Here is a 19898-nt window from a genome sequence, read left to right as displayed (position 1 = left end):
TGTGGTCAAGTAGGTTGACCACAAAGTCCGCCATCGGCCACCTTGATTGCTCCTGCTCTCGAATTAATGTGGAAATTACCTCTACTGTTTCCTCTGTTTACCTCTACTTTGATTTCCTGTGTCCCTCAAAGTAGTATAAGGCCAATTTCATAAAAATAAAGAAAGAAGAACCCAGATAACCCGTTAGAGCGGAGTATGTGGTCAAGTAGGTTGACCACAAAGTCCGCCATCGGCACCCTTGATTGCTCCTGCTCTCGAAGGAATGTGGAAATTACCTCTACTGTTTCCTCTGTTTACCTCTACTTTGATTTCCTGTGTCCCTCAAAGTAGTATAAGGCCAATCTCATAAAAATAAAGAAAGAATAACCCAGATAACCCGTTAGAGCGGAGTATGTGGTCAAGTAGGTTGACCACAAAGTCCGCCATCGGCCACCTTGATTGCTCCTGCTCTCGAAGGAATGTGTAAATTACCTCTTCTGTTTCCTCTGTTTATCTCTACTTTGATTTCCTGTGTCCCTCAAAGTAGTATAAGGCCAATTTCATAAAAATAAAGAAAGAAGAACCCAGATAACCCATTAGAGCGGAGTATGTGGTCAAGTAGGTTGACCACAAAGTCCGCCATCGGCCACCTTGATTGCTCCTGCTCTCGAAGGAATGGGGAAATTACCTCTACTGTTTCCTCTGTTTACCTCTACTTTGATTTCCTGTGTCCCTCAAAGTAGTATAAGGCCAATCTCATAAAAATAAAGAAAGAATAACCCAGATAACCCGTTAGAGCGGAGTATGTGGTCAAGTAGGTTGACCACAAAGTCCGCCATCGGCCACCTTGATTGCTCCTGCTCTCGAAGGAATGTGGAAATTACCTCTACTGTTTCCTCTGTTTACCTCTACTTTGATTTTCTGTGTCCCTCAAAGTAGTATAAGGCCAATTTCATAAAAATAAAGAAAGAAGAACCCAGATAACCCGTTAGAGTGGAGTATGTGGTTAAGTAGGTTGACCACAAAGTCCGCCATCGGCCACCTTGATTGCTCCTGCTCTCGAAGGAATGTGGAAATTACCTCTACTGTTTCCTCTGTTTACCTCTACTTTGATTTTCTGTGTCCCTCAAAGTATTATAAGGCCAATCTCATAAAAATAAAGAAAGAAGAACCCAGATAACCGTTAGAGCGGAGTATGTGGTCAAGTAGGTTGACCACAAAGTCCGCCATCGGCCACCTTGATTGCTCCTGCTCTCGAAGGAATGTGGAAATTACCTCTACTGTTTCCTCTGTTTACCTCTACTTTGATTTTCTGTGTCCCTAAAAGTAGTATAAGGCCAATTTCATAAAAATAAAGAAAGAAGAACCCAGATAACCCGTTAGAGTGGAGTATGTGGTTAAGTAGGTTGACCACAAAGTCCGCCATCGGCCACCTTAATTGCTTCTGCTCTCGAAGGAACGTGGAAATTACCTCTACTCCTTTTTTGTGTTGTATACTAGAGTACAATGCTTCAATGTACATTGCTACCAATAGGGCCCCTTCTGGTACTGTAAGATCCTCAACTACTTTTAAGAGTTCCAAAGTATCTTTCAAGTAAGATGGTAATCTGACCACATGTGGTCCCAGCTGATCATCCACAAATCTGCTTGCCATTTCTGTTTGGCAGTCGATATTCAATACTATGGGGCTGCCAAGGTGTTTCTGTAGGCATGAGAGGGAGTAAAAAGTAGGTACGACTGGCCATTTTACATTAAAATTCATAAAGATCTTGGTCAATGATGTATTACTGTCAAGCCTCTGCAATGACCTAACAGTACCGTATCTACACTGAATGTATTTAGGCATATGAGCCTGAAATATGGTTGTACAACGTTTTTACCTTTTTTGATGTTTGAATAAAGATGTTATTTTAAATATTGAGTGCTTTTCCAGTTTTTGACAACCTCACAGCCTTTAAAGTCCTAAACTTAAGAAGATAATGTTGGCTTACTCCCCTATATGGGGTTAAGTTCCCCACTACTCCAGATTATCTTGGTTCTTCTTTCTTTATTTTTATGATTCTATTAATACCAAGTGTAGCACTGCCCCCTAGAGGACTGCTGAGAATTTCACTTTCTGGATTCCCCTGGGTTACCCTTACCAACTGGTAGCAGATAATTAGCATTGAAAGTCCTTGGCTCAGTCAATAATCAATCCAGGGGATTTTGGTTTTTGTGTTTTTATTTGGAATTGTGATGGGAGAAGGAATGAGTGGGATACTCCAGCTATGAACTATGTACAGTCTTGAGGACAACTATCTGTAGTGTGCGGCAAGGCCGCTGCTTCACCTTACCACTGAAGTGAAGATAGATAATGAGTTCCTGCTGGAATTACTCTTCAGGGTTCTAACTTGGCATGTCCTTTCCCACTTGCTGTGTGTGCTGGCTCCTGTCCACTGACTCTCCACTGGAGTGGTCCCCTTCCTGGGCAGACCCCCGGCAAGCTTCCTGGTAATCACGGACATTGTTTTTCCCAAGGTTGCTCTGCCTCCAACTACACAAGTCAGCTTTCCTGGACCTCCTGGCTCAGTTCCATACTCCTGGCTCACAAGGCCGACTACCTGTGACCACCATCCACAGCAGCAGAAGGAGAGACAAATTTCACCCTCCTTCTGGGACCTGGCTTCCCGCCCAAAGACACCCTGTCACATGTGCCCTTGGCTTTTATAACATATCCCAGGATGCACCAATATTTGTGCCAACCCACTGGGACAGTTCCAAAAGCCTGTGTGTCACTGGCTGGGTTTCCTCCACTGGACACATGCAACAGGCATAACCATTAATCAGGCTCCCCTGATAAGCAGATGGAGACACTAGGCTTTACCTACCTAGCACCTACCTAGGAGGGTGCTACACAAGGATGTGGTTGTCCTTGGAACCAATATCTTCCAATTATCCTTGTAGTATAAGGCCAGTTGTTTTTGATACACAATGACTACATAGTTTTTAAGTACTGAGAAGAAACATAGCTTTCTTAAATTTAAATTGACGCAGGTCTGTGTCTACAGCCAAATATCCCCTTAATGCACTTTTAAACTCTTCTTTGTAAACCTACGCAGTGTTTTTGGATGCCATTTGCCTCTCCGGAACACCTCTGCTATGGAAGGCGAAAGCTTGCGCATATTCAAATAAGCTATGCTGATTTTGTGGAAGGACGTACAACATAATATAGAGATTTGTCATCTACAGCAAAGCAAACCATCCCATAAATAGACCGTGTGTCCAGAATGTATTCAGTATCAGAAGACTTGACGTCGACCACCTTGAAGGACAATATGATGTTGGGTATGCACTTCTTATATTTCGTTTTTCAGCTCTCCCATGCTTCCAGTTGTGGAGAAATGAGACATGATGTGGAATTGAGTTCACCTGGAGATTTCATCCTCGGAGGTCTATTCCCTGTCCACGAAGCAGACGTCTCCATAAGATCCGCGCCTCTGATTGACGTTTGTGAAAGGTTAGAACATTTTCAATTTAAAGGTTTTGTTTGGACTTTCATGGCAACTCTCATTCAACATATTGAAAAACTGACTTTGAGAGAATGGGAATTAGATAATCAACTGATATATATGACTTGCAGAAAAAGGATTCCCCTGAATGGCTGGACTTTATAGGCGTAACTAGAACCTTCAGGGCCTCGGTGCAAGAAACCATGAAGGGCCCCCCTGGCCGGGGCCCTTCCCTTCAAGCCTGGGGCTCTTCCCACTGATCCAGGGGCCCTTTACTCTCATTGTGGGGCCCTTTATTACGGTCCCGCAGCGAGACCCTTTCACAAATTCAGCAGTGGGTCCCCTTCCTGCCATCTTGGGGCCTCCCCACAGTGGTGGAATGCCAGGGCCCAGTCGCAAGTGTGACCTTTGCGATCCTGGAAGTTCACCCACTGGTCTCAGTAGTTTTTATTTTTTGGCATTTTAATTGTATTATTTTTTATCATTTTATTTTATTTTTTTACAATGTCACTGACTATGACTCTGTCCATTCAGAAAAGGATGGAGCTGGTAAATTACATATTTACCGACCCCTTCCTGGTTCTCTATTGTGACACATCCCCTGCAGCAGCCGGCAGGAGAGGGGAGGGAGCACAGTGGGGGGGGGGGGGGGGGAACCAGAACCAGGGAGCACACAGGGGCCCAGAGACAGCAGAACACAAGTGAATTGGATAGGAGGAGTGGCGGGGGCAGCATACAGAGGAACCAATCTCCTCCATTTTCCTCCTGCAGCTACAGGAGGAAAAAGGAGGACAATGATTTCTCTACATGCTGCCCCCGCCGCCCCTCATATCCAGGTGTACAGGGGAGCATGGGGCCCAGTTGCAATTGCAACCCCTGCAACCCCTGTAGTTACGCCCCTGAACTAAACATCCAAAAAGTGATACAAATGTGTAAAAAAACATAAGTTTATTGAATTAATATGATAAAAAGCATTATAGCAATGCAAAAAGTGAATCCATAAGCGAATTACATCATATTAAAAACAAACACATGTACGGCTAACATTGTACATCACATGACATGAGGGACCAAGTGAGTGCCTGAATTCCAGGGAAGATCTGACGCGTTCTTAAGACCCGGTCCACACTAGCGCGACTTGTCAGGCGACTTGTCAGCCTGACAAGTCGCGCTCCCTCGTGGTCCATTGACCGCTACAGGACCCGTTCTAATAGGAGAGACACAAGTCGCTCCGGCTTAGAAAAAGGGTCCTGTACTACTTCGGGCGACCTCGGAGCGACTTGCATAGACTTCCATTATGTGAAGTCCGTGCAAGTCGCTCCAAAGTCGTGGTGCATGGGAATGCACAAGTCGCCCCCAAAGTAGTACAGAGTCGTGTCGCCCCAGTGTGAACCGACTCTAAGAGTCAACTGGAACTCGTGTTTTTTACACATTTGTATCACTTTTTGGATGTTTAGTTGCCTATAAAGTCCCGCCATTCAGGGGAATCCTTTTTCTGTATATCAAACAGGGATGTTGGCAACGTACATCCAGACACTTAAGACTGAACAAACATTTTTTCGATATATATGACTTTACCACTTGACCTTTGGGAAAGATTTACCCCCCCCCCCCTTTATGACCAGGCCTTTTTTGCAATACAGCAGCGGGTTACTTTAACCAGTTCTGGCCGAAAGATTTTCCCCCTTAATGCGTTACTGTTTGTTATTATATACAGGGGCGTAACTACAGGGGTTGCAGGGGTTGCAATTGCTACCGGGCCCCATGCTCCAGGGGGCCCGGTAGCAAACCAGTGGGTGAACTTCCAGGATCTCAAAGGTCACACTTGCGACCGGGCCCTGGCATTGCACCACTGTGGGGAGGCCCCAAGATTGCAGGAAGGGGGCCCACTGCAGAACTTGTGAAAGGATCCTGCTGCGGGACCATAATAAAAGGCCATGCAACGAGAGTAAAGAGCCCCAGGATTAGTGGGAAGGGCCCCGGGTTTGAAGGGAAGGGCCCCGGCCAGGGGTCTGGGGGGCCCTTCATGGTTTCTTGCATCAGGGCCCTGAAGGTTCTAGTTACGCCTCTGATTATATACATGTTTGTTATTTGAAAAAAAAAAAAAAAGCAAGAGCCTTTAACCACTTCTGAACCGGAAAATTTTCCCCCTTAACCACTTTACCGCTGCTCACTGAGCCTCTACTGCGGCAAAGTGGCTCGATAACGTCTGACGACGTAGACCTACGTCGCCAGAAATTCCCCTCTCTCGGCGGCGCGCGCACACCGCCGGAGGCTCGCTCCCGCTGTATTCAGACACAGGGGAGGAGCGGCAGTGATCACCGCCGCTCTTCCCCGATCATCAGGGATCGAGCGAGGAAATCCGCCCGCTTGTGTAAACAAAGAGGGCGGATCTCCTATGTGACAGGCAGGGTCAGATTGCAGGGTTCAGCATAGCTGAACCTGCGATCTGTCCCTGTGTCACATAGTCCCCTCCCCCCACACACGTCAGTAAGGACCAGGCATACATTAACCCCTTGATCACCAATAAAAATTAACCCCTTCCCTGCCAGTGTCATTTTTACAGTAACAGTGCATATTTATAGCACTGATTACTGTAGTAATGTCACTGGTACCCCCAAAAGTGTCAAAAATGTCAGTTAGGGGTCCGATCTGTCCGCCGCAATGTCGCAGTCTGGCAAAAAAAATCGCAGATCGCCGCCATTACTCGTTAAAAAAAAAAAACCCCAAAAATGACAGAAATCTTTCTCTTAGTTAGTAAAACGCAATAACTTTTGCGCAAAAAATCAAAATACACTTATTGCGATTTTTTTTTACCAAAAATATGTAGCAGAAAACAAATTGGCCAAAAATGATAAAAAAATTTAGATTTTTAAATTTTTGGGGGGAAATTTCATATAAAAAAATGTGAAAAATATTGTTATTTTTTCAAAATTGTCGCTTTTTTTGTTTATAGCTCAAAAAGTAAAAATCGCACAGGTGATCAAATACCACCAAAAGAAAGCTCTGTTTGTGGGAAAAAAAGGACGTAAATTGTGTTTGGGTACGGCGTTGCATGACCGCGCAATTGTCAGTTAAAGTAGCACAGCGCCGAATCGCAAAAAGTGGCCCAGATGTAAGACAGCAAAATCCTCCGGTGGTAAAGTGGTTAATGACCAGGCCATTTTTTGCGATTCGGCACTGCGTTGTTTTAACGGAAAATTGTGCGACGCTGTACCCAAATAAAATTGATGTCCTTTTTTTTTTTTTGTTCCCCACAAACAGAGATTTCTTTCGGTGGTATTTGATCACCTGTGCAATTTTTATTTTTTGTGCTATAAACAAAAAAAGGCGACAATTCTGCAAAAAAAAAAAAAAATTAAATATCAAATTTTTTCATCATTTAGGCCAATTTGTATTCTGCTACATAGTTTTGGTAAAAAAAATCCCAATAAGTGAATATTGATTGGTTTGCGCAAAAGTTATCACGTCTATAAACTAGGGGAAAGATTTATGTTATTTTTATTTATTTATTTTTTTTACTAGTAATGGCGGCGATCTGCTATTTTTAGCGGGACTGCGACATTGCGGCGGACAGATCGGACCCTTAACTGACATTTTTGTCACTTTTGGGGAGGACCAGTGACATTACTACTTTAATCAGTGCTAAAAATATGCACTATTACTGTACTAATGACACTAGCAGGGAAGGGGTTAATACCAGGGGCGATCAAAGGGTTAAATGTGTCCCTAGGTAGTGCTTTCTAACTGTGAGGGGGATGTACATAGTTACATAGTTACATAGTAGGTGAGGTTGAATAAAGACAATAGTCCAGTTCAACCTGTGTAGGTGTGTGTGGACATAATAATTTCCCATACACCTGAATGTTCTGATCCTTGAGATGTACGTCTAAGAGTCTTTTGAAAGCCACCATACTTCCCGCAGAAACCACCTCTTGTGGTAGAGAATCCCACAGTCTTGTAGCCCTAACAGTAAAGAACCCCCCACGTTGCCTGAGGTTATAACGCTTCTCCTCTAATCGCATTGTATGCCCTTGAGTCCTCATGCAATCCTTGCGACTGAATAGCTTTTTTTCTATGTTGAGATCACCATTGAGATATTTATAAATTGCTATCATGTCCCCTCTCAGGCGTCTCTTCTCCAGGGAGAATAAATCAAATAAATGTACTTATGGAATGAACACAGAGACCTGTGTTCCTTGCTGACAGAACAGCGGTCTGCCGTGTTTACAATGGAAGACCGCCATTCTGTGTCCACGGGGAGCGATCACAGGTGCCCGACGGCAATCGCAGCCGCCGGACTAGTAGATCAGCCTCCCCTGTGATGAATGGGCATGTGCCTCTGGTGGTGCGCACACGCCCGCCACTCGTGGTCCTGCGAAGCGACATACAGTTACGTCGTTTCACGGGACAGAGCCAACCTGCCACTTTATATGTTCTGCTGGTGGTTAACTGGCAATTGCGCGGTCGTGTGACGCTGTACCCAAAAAAAATGGATGTCCTTTTTTCCCCCCACAAACAGAGATTTCTTTTGGTGGTATTTGATCACCTCTTTTTTTTTTTTTTTTTTTTTGCGCTATAAACAAAAAAAGAGCGACAATTTAAAAAAAAACAAAAAAGAAAAAAATATATTTTTTTTACTTTCTACTATAAAACATATCCAATAAAAAGTGTAAAAAAAAAATCGTAAATTTAGCCCAATTTGTATTCTGCTACATATTTTTGGTAAAAAGAAAAACCCAATAAGCGTATATTGATTTGGTTTGCGGGAAAGTTATAGCATTTGCAAACTATGGGATATATACTGGAATTTTTATTTATTTATTTATTTATGTATTTACTAATAATGGCGGGATCAGCGATTTATAGCGGGACTGTGATATTTGGACACTAACTGACACTTTTGACACTTTTTGGGAACCAGTGACACACAAACTATGGTATAAACTGGGATTTTTATTTTTTTAGTAATGGCGGTGTTCAGCGACTTATAGCGGGACTGTGATTGCGGCGGACAATTGGACATTAACTGACCTTTTGTGGGAACCATTGATACAGTGATCAGTGCTAAAAAATATGCACTGTCACTGCACTAATGACACTGGCTGGGAAGGGGTTAAACATCTAGGGCAATTGAAAGGGTTAAATGTGTGCCTAGCCAGTGTTTTGGTGAACTGTGTGTGGTGCTTTTACTAAGGCAAGCAATGGATTTTATTCCTGGGCGAACCGTAGGACTACGTCGGTCGTGCACCTTCTGCTAGGGGGCAAGAGCGTGCCGCCAGTGGCGCGCTCCCACCCCCACTCGGCAGCGGGGACTCCGATGCACAGGGCAGGCGGCTATGATTGCTGCCGGCCACCCACGATCGCTCCCCGCTGAGAGAGAAGGACGGTCGGCTGTTGTAAACACAGCCGACCGTCCTTCTCCCTGGAAGGATCACAGAGCTCCTGTGATCCTTCTATATAGGAACGCATGTCTCTATGGTCATTCCACAAGTCCCTCCCCCCACAGTTAGTAAACACTCCCCTAGGCTTACATTTAACCCCTTGATCACCCACTAAATTAACCCCTTGCCTGCCAGTGTCATTAGTACAGTAACAATGCATATGTATATAGCACTGATTACTGCAGTAATGTCACTGGTACCCCCAAAAGTGTCAAAAATGTCAGTCAGGGGTCCAATCTGTCCGCCGCAATGTCGCAGTTCCGCTAAAAATCACAGATCGCCGCCATTACTAGTAAAAAAAAAATAATAAAAATGGCAAATCTTTCCCCTAGTTTGTAGATGCGATAACTTTTGTGAAAACCAATCAATATACACTTATTGGGATTTTTTTTTTTTATCAAAAATATATAGCAGAATACAAATTGGCCTAGAGGGATGAAAAGATTTTAAAATTATTTTTTTTTTATTGGGAATGTTATATAGCAGAAAGTGAAAAATATTGTTGTTTTTTTCAAAATTGTCGCTGTTTTTTTTGTTTATAGTGCAAAAAAATTAAAATCGCAGAGGTGATCAAATATCACCAAAAGAAAGCTCTATTTGTGGGGGAAAAAAAAAGGACATCAATTTTATTTGGGTACATCGTCACACGACTGCGCAATTTTCAGTTAAAGTAACGCAGTGCCGAATGGCAAAAAATGGCCAGGTCATTAACCACTTAAGCCCCGGAAGATTTTACCCCCTTCCTGACCAGGGCCTATTTTGCGATTCGGCACTGCGTGACTTTAACGGACAATTGCGCGGTCGTGCGACGCTGTACCTAAACGAAATTGACATCCTTTTTTTCTCACAAACAGAGCTTTCTTTTGCTGGTATTTGAACACCTGTGCGATTTTTACTTTTTGCGCTATAAACAAAAAAAAGAGCATCAATTTTGCAAAAATAACAATATTTTTCATATTTTTTTATATGAAATTCCCCCAAAAAAATGTAAAAATCAAATTTTTTTTAACATTTTAGGCCAATTTGTTTTATGCTACATATGTTTGGTAAAAAAAAATCGCAAAAAGCGTATTTTGATTGGTTTGCGCAAAAGTTATTACGTTTACTAACAAAGGGAAAGATTTTTGTCATTTTTTTTTTTTTTAACGAGTAAAGGCGGCGATCTGCGATTTTTTTTTTTGCGGGACTGGGACATTGCGGCGGACAGATCGGACCCTTGACTGACATTTTTGACACTTTTGGGGGTACCAGTGACATTACTACAGTAATCAGTGCTATACATATGCACTGTTACTGTAAAATGACACTGGCAGGGAAGGGGTTAACTGTATTGGAGAAGAAGGGGTTAAGTGTGTCCCTAGGGGCGTGCTTCTAGCTGTGATGGGACATGGCTACTAGTGTAAGAACAGAGATCAACGGTCCTACATAGTAGAACCGTCTGATCTCCATTCTTACACAGGGGAGAATGACAGGCGGCTTTGTCTACATCAGCCGCCTGCCTTTCTTCCTGTGTAACGGATGATCGCGAGTGCACACGCGCGGGGGGGGGGGGGTCCGTGACCGCGCGGGAGCGTGAGCGCGCCTCCGGCGGCGCGCGCTCGCTCCCTAGAGGCCTCACAGGCTAGCGACGTAGTGCTACGTCGCTTTGCCTGTGAGGGGCTGACCGCCGCAGTAAATAGTCGTGCGGCGGTCGGCAAGTGGTTAAAGGGGCAAATCCTTCTGGTCCAGAAATGGGTAATTTCTCTGTTATGTTGTGTCCGCTAATAATGATTTCAGTGTATTTTTAGCAAAAATATTGTCTTGATAAATTCTGGGGGGCTGCCAGGTAGGCTGTACGGGGGCCCCGTGATGTCTAACAGCAGCTCTGTGGGCGATCATTCGACCCTAATCACAGGGGACTGCTCCATGTGTGATCTCCTATGATGAGATCCAACCGCTGTCAGCCATCAGTTTTGGGTTGCAAACGTCTAGACTCCTCAATCCTCTGTTGAAAGCTCTTTACTAAAAGAGATGTAATGGCTGATTACCATGAAATATGTCTGATTCCATTTCTAACGTGCTTGACAAACCCCCCCCCCCCCCTATTCACTTTTTTTTTTTTTTTAATTAAGGGCCCCCTTTAATCCTTATCAGTTTCACATACTTCAGGCACTAAGGTTGGCCATTGAGGAGATCAATAACTCCACCATACTGCTCCCCAATATATCACTGGGCTACGAGATCTTTGACACTTGCTCGGAATCCGCCAACATATATGGAACTCTGAGAGTGCTTTCCCACTGCTCACAGCCTTATATCCAGATTCAGAACAACTTCAGCGACTACAAACCCAACATCATCGCCTTGGTCGGTCCATACAGCAGCAGTTATTCTTTCGTGACTGCCAGTGTCATGGGCTTGTTCCTCATACCTGAGGTAAGAACTGTCTGTGTTGGTCTTCTTAGAATAACTAGTAAGGGGAAAAAAAATAGCACTCAGTCTCTTGAAGGATGACAGAATCTGTTTGGCCGGAGTTGGCATCTCCACAATGCCGAAAATGTTTTTGATTATCTACAGTGGGGATCGAAAGTTTGGGCAACCCAGGTAAAAATTTGTGTTAATGTGCATAAAGAAGCCAAGGAAAGATGGAAAAATCTCCAAAAGGCATCAAATTACAGATTAGACATTCTTATAATATGTCAACAAAAGTTAGATTTTATTTCCATCATTTACACTTTCAAAATTACAGAAAACAAAAAAAAAATGGCATCTGCAAAAGTTTGGGCACCCTGCAGAATTTATAGCATGCACTGCCCCCTTTGCAAGGCTGAGACCTGCCAGTGTCATGGATTGTTCTCAATCATCGTCTGGGAAGACCAGGTGATGTCAATCTCAAAGGTTTTAAATGCCCAGACTCATCTGACCTTGCCCCAACAATCAGCACCATGGGATCTTCTAAGCAGTTGTCTAGAAAACTGAAACTGGAAATAGTTGACGCTCACAAGGCTGGAGAAGGCTATAAGAAGATAACAAAGCGTTTTCAGATGTCAATATCCTCTGTTCGGAATGTAATTAAGAAATGGCAGTCATCAGGAACAGTGGAAGCTAAAGCAAGATCTGGAAGACCAAGAAAAATATCAGACAGAACAGCTCGCAGGATTGTGAGAAAAACAATTCAAAACCCACGTTTGGCTGCACGATCCCTCCAGAAATATCTGGCAGACACTGGAGTTGTGGTACACTATTCCACTATAAAGAGATACTTGTACAAATATGGTCTTCATGGAAGAGCCATCAGAAGAAAACCTCTTCTACGTCCTCACCACAAAAATCAGCGTTTGATCTTTGCAAATGAACATATAGACAAGCCTGATGCATTTTGGAAACAAGTTCTGTGGACCGATGAGGTTAAAATTGAACTTTTTGGCCGGAATGAGCAAAGGTACGTTTGGAGAAGAAGGGGCACAGAATTTAATGAAAAGAACCTCTGTCCAACTGTTAAGCATGGGGGTGGATCAATCATGCTTTGGGGTTGTATTGCAGCCAGTGGCACAGGGAACATCTCACCAGTAGAAGGAAAAATGGATTCAATAAAATTTCAGCAAATTTTGGATGGTAACTTGATGCCATCTGTGAAAAAGCTGAAGTTAAAGAGAGGATGGCTTCTACAAATGGATAATGATCCTAAACACACCTTGAAATCCACAGGGGATTACATCAAGAGGCGTAAACTGAAGGTTTTGCCATGGCCTTCACAATCTCCTGACCTCAACATAATTGAAAATCTATGGATAGACCTTAAAAGAGCAGTGCGTGACAGACAGCCCAGAAATCTCAAAGAACTGGAAGACTTTTGTAAGGAAGAATGGGCAAAGATACATCAAACAAGAATTGAAAGACTCTTGGCTGGCTACAAAAAGCGTTTACAAGCTGTGATACTTGCCAAAGGGGGCAGTACAAGATATTAACTCTGCAGGGTGCCCAAACTTTTTCAGACACCATTTTTTTGTTTTCTGTTATTTTGAAAGTGTAAATGATGGAAATAAAATCTAACTTTTGTTGACATATTATAAGAATGTCTAATCTGTAATTTGATGCCTTTTGGAGATTTTTCCATCTTTCCTTGGCTTCTTTATGCACATTAATACAAACTTTTACCTGGGTGCCCAAACTTTCGATCACCACTGTATGGAACATTAAGTGCATGTTGATATTATGTTGACAGATGTTTAGGAGGTGGTCCAAGCCCACCCTGTATAAAACATCTAGAAATATTTATTGTGCCTGTGGCACCCTCTAGTGTGCTACTAGTGTGAGTGCAGGAAAATGTATGTTTTGACTCATGCCTAAACCTGTGGGTCTTGATTGGATCATGGGTTACTGGAGTTTCAGGGCTGGATGACTCATACAGACAACTCTCTGGTGCCTCCCCCAGGTTCTGGAAAGTTGGAGAATGTTCTGTAAGCTGGAGGGTGGAGGCCAGGAGGGTTGTTCTGCATACTTAGGGGAGTTTGGCCAATCCCCAGGCAGTGGGTCAAGCCAACCCTTAAATATGACTGCTCTGCCTCGGGTCCAGGTATGGGCTCAAGGCTGGCCTGGGAGGATCCTGACAACAGGAGCAATTTGGAAGGAGTCTTTACTGAGAGGCAGCGGGAGCAAGGACGTCAGTGTGAGTACTACAGCATGGTTCAGGGACCTACAAGGGGAGAGACTGCCACATGTAGCAGGTCTCTCTGGTGTGCTTAAATCTTCTTTAACCCTGCCCTGGGAGATCTTTGGGTTAGTCGGGTAGACTGGTGAAGAGTCAGTTGAGTAGACTGGTGAAGAAGCAGCCGGGTGGGCTGGTGGAGAAGCAACTAGGCGCACTGGCATTTCCCATATGAAAGAAAAATATGTTTCCAATATATTTAGGGAACATTTTTTTAGAAATATATTGAATATGGCCAAAATTGTAACATTTCAAATATATTTCCAATATATTTGGGGAAAAAGTTTTTTTTTTTTTTTAAATATATTTCAAATATATTTTTCTTCCATGTGGGTTCCTTCAGTAGTAGAACTGGGATCAGTGTCTACAAGGGAGTTGGAGGTACTCCAGGATGCAGTTTACAACACTTTATGCTACTTCCTAAAGGGACTGAGAGTTCCTAGTCCTTAAGGGGCTTTTGCTTTTCTAACAGAGACTGTTAGCTGCCAATAAATAAATCAAGCAGAGCTGTACAGAGTAAAGGAGAAGGATCAATCAGAGTTGTACATAGGGAGGACATTGTCCCTGGATTTGTTGCTATAAAGTTGGGCATCCCATAATTTCTATTCCCCATCCAAGGTATTACCTCTAATAAAACACAAAAATAAAGCTCAAAGACTGTTCCTTGTCTCTGGATGAAAGCAGAAAATGCTACTTGCCTGGCTGTGTAGGGGTGGGAAGCCAAGTCATCTGCAACTCCTACGGAGGAAGTGCTACATGCCTAAGTACTGACCTAAAGATTTACCCTTTCTCTTGAATTCCTTCTTAAATATAGCAGTGTACGTCCCGCACTTAGGCATTCAAAGCTGTATACCTGCAGTGTGAGATCATCCAAGGCACTGCTGCCTCTGCTAGTCTCACCAGACATGGGCTGAGATTTGGTGATATCACTACTGTGCTGCTCACTGTTCTCCTTGCCGGAGAGGAAGCTGTACCTTATGATCTGCAGTGCAAGGATCTGCCTGTTTCTGCCAACTTTATTCAATGGATATGTGCTTCCTGTTGCTTCTTGATCATTAGCTCATCAATCAATCCAAACAATAGGGCACACTCAAAGAAATTGAGACTGAAACAGAACAAAAGGATATACTGTATATAAATATAGCTGGTTCAAAAATCCCAGTTCTAAGATAAAAAGGAGCGAGACCCGACGTATTCAACACAGCCAACAGGGGTTGGATGGCAACTTTTGGCCCAGGGGGCAACTACAAACCAGAGGCCCATGGTGCAGCAACTCGGCCCCCCTCCTACTCTCCCTCTTCTGGCCTCCTCCTGACCCCCATTCCAGGCTGAAGCTCCGCTCCAGGTACTCTCTACTCACCTGCCGGTTCCCGAAATGGCCAGCAGGGGGCAGTTGGGGGAGCTGGGACAGCTTAGTCAGGGCTGGACGGGGGAGGAGAGTCTTCAGTGGGGCATGGAACTGGCCTCTGCTCAGACACAGTTTACACCATCCATGCTGGGGGGGAGGGGCCTGCGCTATCTCCTTGTTTTTAAACCGCGCTCAGCGGTGGGGACTAGGTCAGCGGTGGGGACTAGGTCGGCGGTGGGGACTAGGTCGGCGGTGGGGACTGGGTCAGCGGTGGGGACTGGGTCAGCGGTGGGGACTTTTTACTTCTCTTCACCAGAAATTCTTTAGGCATGTCTAGGGCAGAAAAGGGGTGCAGCCTTTTTACGGGACATCAGAGCGGCACGGGGGGCAAGTGTCCCCCTGCCCCCTGGCCCAGTCCTCCCCTGACAGCCAACCAGAAACCAACAGACATGCTAAAATCCCAGAAAAATCAATCCAAAAGACTTTACCTTAACCTTACGTCCAGGAGTTTAGTATAGTGATTGCCTCTAATAAATGGATGCACCAAGTCCTCCCCAAAAAAAAAGATATGCAGCAGGTGTATAGTAAGGGCAGAAAACTAGGTAATGTAATGTAAAGGGTAAACAAAGATGGCGCCCGTCTATTCAGTTCCCTGCCCTGCATGTGCAAGATGATTGACGTCATGATACATGGTGGTGTTGACACAGTAACACCAGTGCCATACCTAAAAAGGAAACAGAGCCTATAATAATAAATCACAGGCCCCAACCTGTACACCAAGTTCCGAAGCATCCCCGGGTGCTCCGAGTGATGGAACCAATCACCAAGCCTGACCATTAAAAGAACAGCAGACCACCATCCAATAAGGCGGAGTTATAATCAAAATAACCTTAAAATACAAAAAATAGACAGTATTAAAATATTACAATAGATTAATTAGAACAATGAAGGAAGGATGTATGTATAAACCAATAATAACCAGTATCCACACCTAGACAATGCTTTGATTAATCAGGATCTCACTACGGGTCAGACTTACCGGCATCGAGCTAAAAAAGTACTATACACATTATTACAAGTGTAAACACAGAGCAGACAATAGGTGAGTTAATTAGCACAATTAACAATGTGTGGAAGACAGGTGGTTCAGCTGATGATACTAGCATCTGCTATGAGTCTGACTGTGTGGAGTAGTCCTTACTATTAATGGGCAGCTAGGCCCTGACAGGGACCCGGGCCTAGAGTCCCAGAGTCTGTGTGTCTTGGGGAGACATGGACTTGAATCCAAAGTAACATTACTCCAAGGGTCCCCCCCAGCATAAACCCCACAAAGATTAGTGTTCCCTTAAAAGCCAGAGCCCATAGTCAGTAGGCAGGAGGCTAGCCTGCAGTCCACTCCAAAAAACCCCTGTCCCAGGTGAGTCTATCACATACTGAAGTTACATTATAAAGTTTCTTAAAAGCCACAATATAAATTTAGATAATGGGATGTACAATTTAATGAATGTTCTTGACTTTTGTATTCTAGATAAGTTATTCTGCGTCCAATGAACACCTAAGTCTTAAAAAGATGTACCCCTCATTCTTTCGAACTATTCCCAGCGACAATCTGCAAGTCCAACTTATGCTGCAGTTGTTAAAGAGGTTCAATTGGACGTGGGTGGCCATAGTTGGCAGTGATGATGTCTATGGCAGACAAGGCCTACAGGACTTAAACGCCTTGGCGTTAAAAAACGGCATCTGTGTCCCTTACCATGGACTACTGCCATATACCACGAATATAACTGTCATGAAGAACATAGTGGACAATATAGCCCAGACTCACGTCAGAGTGATTGTGGTTTTTTCTGCAACTCCCGTTGCCAAGATGTTCCTTGAAGAAGTGATTAATGGAAACATCACTGGAAGGGTCTGGATAGGCAGCGAAGACTGGTTGGTTAAATCTGAAATTGCAGCCTTGCCAAATATAGAGACTATTGGTACCATTTTTGGGGTATCGGTAAAGCAAATCGGCTTTCCCAAACTCTTAGACTTTGAGATATCCTACGTCAGCTCATTGAACTCCAGAGATGGGAGTAGCCATAGCTGTAACCAGGTTTGTGACGAATGTCGGTCGTTCACATTGCAGAACATGCCCATTCCTGGCCTGGCTGAAATGTCAGCCTCTTTTAATGTCTATGCGGCAGTGTACGCCATAGCCTATGGCCTGCATGGACTTCTGAATTGTACATCTGGACAATGCAGTAATGGCACTTACTATCCGTGGCAGGTGAGTACATTGACTGGGCAAAACAATTTGTTAGAGCTTAAAGAGGTTGTAAACCCCCCCCCCCCCTTTAAGTTGTGCCTATAGGTAAGCCTATAATAAGGCTTACCTATAGGTACTGTCACTATCTCCTAAACTTGCACCGTTTAGGAGATATTTACTTTTCAATGCGGCCAATGATGCCATCGGCGCATGTGCTCTGAAGGAACGTCCGCCCGTGCCGTTCCTTCAGAGCCCTATGCCGTGAATGGCAGCTCCCGCGCGCATGCGCGCGAGTGATGTCATCGTGCCTCCGGCCAATGAGATGGCTGGAGGGCGCGAACCAGGAAGTAGGATGGCCGAAAATGTTGGCTGTGTCACTGCAGGGGCTTCGTTCTAAGGTAACTATTTCATAATGAGCTAGTATGCAATTTTTTCCCATATTTTGCATACACTCATTGAGTGCAGGGCATTTGTGGAGTGTGGCAGTGCTCTGCACTAAGCTAAGGGGAATATCAGCCCTTCTGCATACCTCCCAACTTTTTGAAATGGGAATGAGGGACACCGATTAGTAAAACGGTCAGAACCAGTATGTTTCCCCCCAGTAGGACAACACCCAGTTGCAGTTGTAACTCCTATGACCAAGGCTCTGGCACCTCTGCATGAAACCTAATAATATAGATCCTGTTGAATCAATTGTAATATAATTTGGATTTATAACCATTTTGCCCCTTTTTTACAATTGGCAGCTGCTGCAGCATGTGAAGTCGGTGAATTTCACTCTTTACAATCAGTCCATTTTTTTTGACGAGAATGGAGACCCGGCCACGGGCTATGACATAGTCATGTGGTCATGGGATGGAGAAAGCCCAACTTTCAGCATCGTTGGTTCCTACAGTAAAACCACAAGGACGCTGCAACTCAGTGAGAGACTGCCATGGAACACCAAGGATAATACAGTAAGTCTGGGAAACATCATTTTTTATGTTCCAAATATATTCAATAAGAGCGGTTGATTAGGTGTAACCCCCCACAACCCCCCTAAACTACCTTCCTTCTAAACACCCCCCAGTACAGAGCTCTCCCTTCAATTCCCATCCCAGTACAGAGCTCTCCCAACAATACCCATCTTAGTACAGGGCTCTTATCTCAATCCCCCCCCTCAGTACAGATCTCTCCCACCAATACCCATCACAGTACAGATCTCTGCCACCAATACCCATCTCAGTACAGAGCTCTCCCACCAATACTCATCTAAATACAGAACTCTCCAAACCAATACCCATCCCAGAACAGATCTCTCCCACCAATACCCATCTCAGTACAGTGCTCTCCCACCAACACTCATAGGAGTACAGAACTCTCCCACCAATATCCATCTCAATACAGAGATCTCCCACCAATTCCCATCCAAATACAGAGATCTCCCACCAATACCCATTTCAGAACAGAGATCTCCCCTCAATACCCTCTCAGCACAGATCTCTTCCCACAATACCACTCCAGTGCAGAGCTCTTCCACCAATGCCCATCCCAGTATAGAGCTGGCCCACCAATACCCATCCCAGTACAAACCAATTACCTCAATACATCTCTAGTACAGAGCTTTCCCACCAATACCCATCCCAGTACAGAGCTCTCCCTTTAATACCCCCCTTAGGACAGAACTCTACCACCAATACCTATTTCAGTACAGGGCTCTCCCAAGAATACCCATCTTAGTACAGGGCTCTTATCTTAATTCCACCCTCAGTACAGATCTCTCCCACCAATACCCATCTCAGTACAGAGCTCTCCCACCAATACTCATTCCAGTACAGAGCTCTGACACAAATATCCATCTCAATACAGAACTCTCCCATCAATACCCATCCCAGTACAGAGCTCTCCCACCAATACTTATCCAAATACAGAGATCTCCCACCAATACCCCTCCCAGTACAGAGCTCTCCCACCAATACCCATTTCAGAACAGAGATCTCCCCTCAATACCCTCTCAGCACAGATCTCTTCCCTCAATACCACTCCAGTGCAGAGCTCTTCCACCAATGCCCATCCCAGTATAGAGCTCACCCACCAATACCCATCCCAGTACAAACCAATTGCCTTAATACCTCTCTAGTACAGAGCTCTCCCACCAATACTCATCCCAGTACAGAGCTCTCCCTCGAGTCCCTGTAAATAAATAAATAAATAAATAAAAACAAATTTTTTTTAATGTACGAAAATATCGGCCAATATCAGCCGATACCGATATGCAATGACCAAAATATCGGTATCAACAATAAAAAAAACTATATTGGTTGATCACGAATTGTAAGCACAGAGGCCGGCAGAGAAAGCTGGATTCTGTGCTTACATTTAACAAGTTGGTGAGCACAGGGCCAGTGCGGAAATTGGGGGAGCCCTGGGCATATAAAACTAGATCTGCCCAGTAGAGTAGTCCGAATCACTGCTGCTGATTATAGTATTACTCCAGTTTTGAGAAAGAGGAAGATAAATAATTCTAGTAGACGGTACTGTGTCCTTAGGTCTGGGATACCTACAGCTGTTTGCCTATGTTGCTAAAGGTATCCTGGACTTTACTTTGAAGGAGTGATTCTCAGCTAGAAGCTCTGTTCATAAGAACACGCTGTCATGGTCAGGAGTCAGGCTAGGAGACCATTAGCTATAGCAGTAGAGAGGCTCCTACCGACCAGAAGAATAG

The 19898-nt window shown here is 44.2% G+C and overlaps 1 protein-coding gene across 1 annotated transcript in view; it reads left to right on the top strand.

The window, feature by feature from the left end:
• Positions 1-19898, top strand: part of LOC309568279 (taste receptor type 1 member 1-like) — a gene marked incomplete at both ends in the record, with an annotated part of 152215 nt that overhangs the window by 107740 nt on the left and 24577 nt on the right. Inside the window, 4 exons of the mRNA XM_082273948.1 lie at positions 3333-3475; positions 11023-11326; positions 16475-17215; positions 17941-18150. Coding sequence (XP_082130074.1) covers positions 3333-3475; positions 11023-11326; positions 16475-17215; positions 17941-18150 — 1398 coding nt within the window. The remainder of the gene's footprint in view (positions 1-3332; positions 3476-11022; positions 11327-16474; positions 17216-17940; positions 18151-19898) is intronic.

Source organism: Pelophylax lessonae (assembly GCF_965119305.1).
Source record: "Pelophylax lessonae genome assembly, chromosome: 12".
Taxonomy (NCBI): Eukaryota; Metazoa; Chordata; class Amphibia; order Anura; family Ranidae; genus Pelophylax; species Pelophylax lessonae.
The sequence above is the reverse complement of the archived record's forward strand: the minus strand, read 5'-3'. Positions and strand labels throughout refer to the sequence as shown.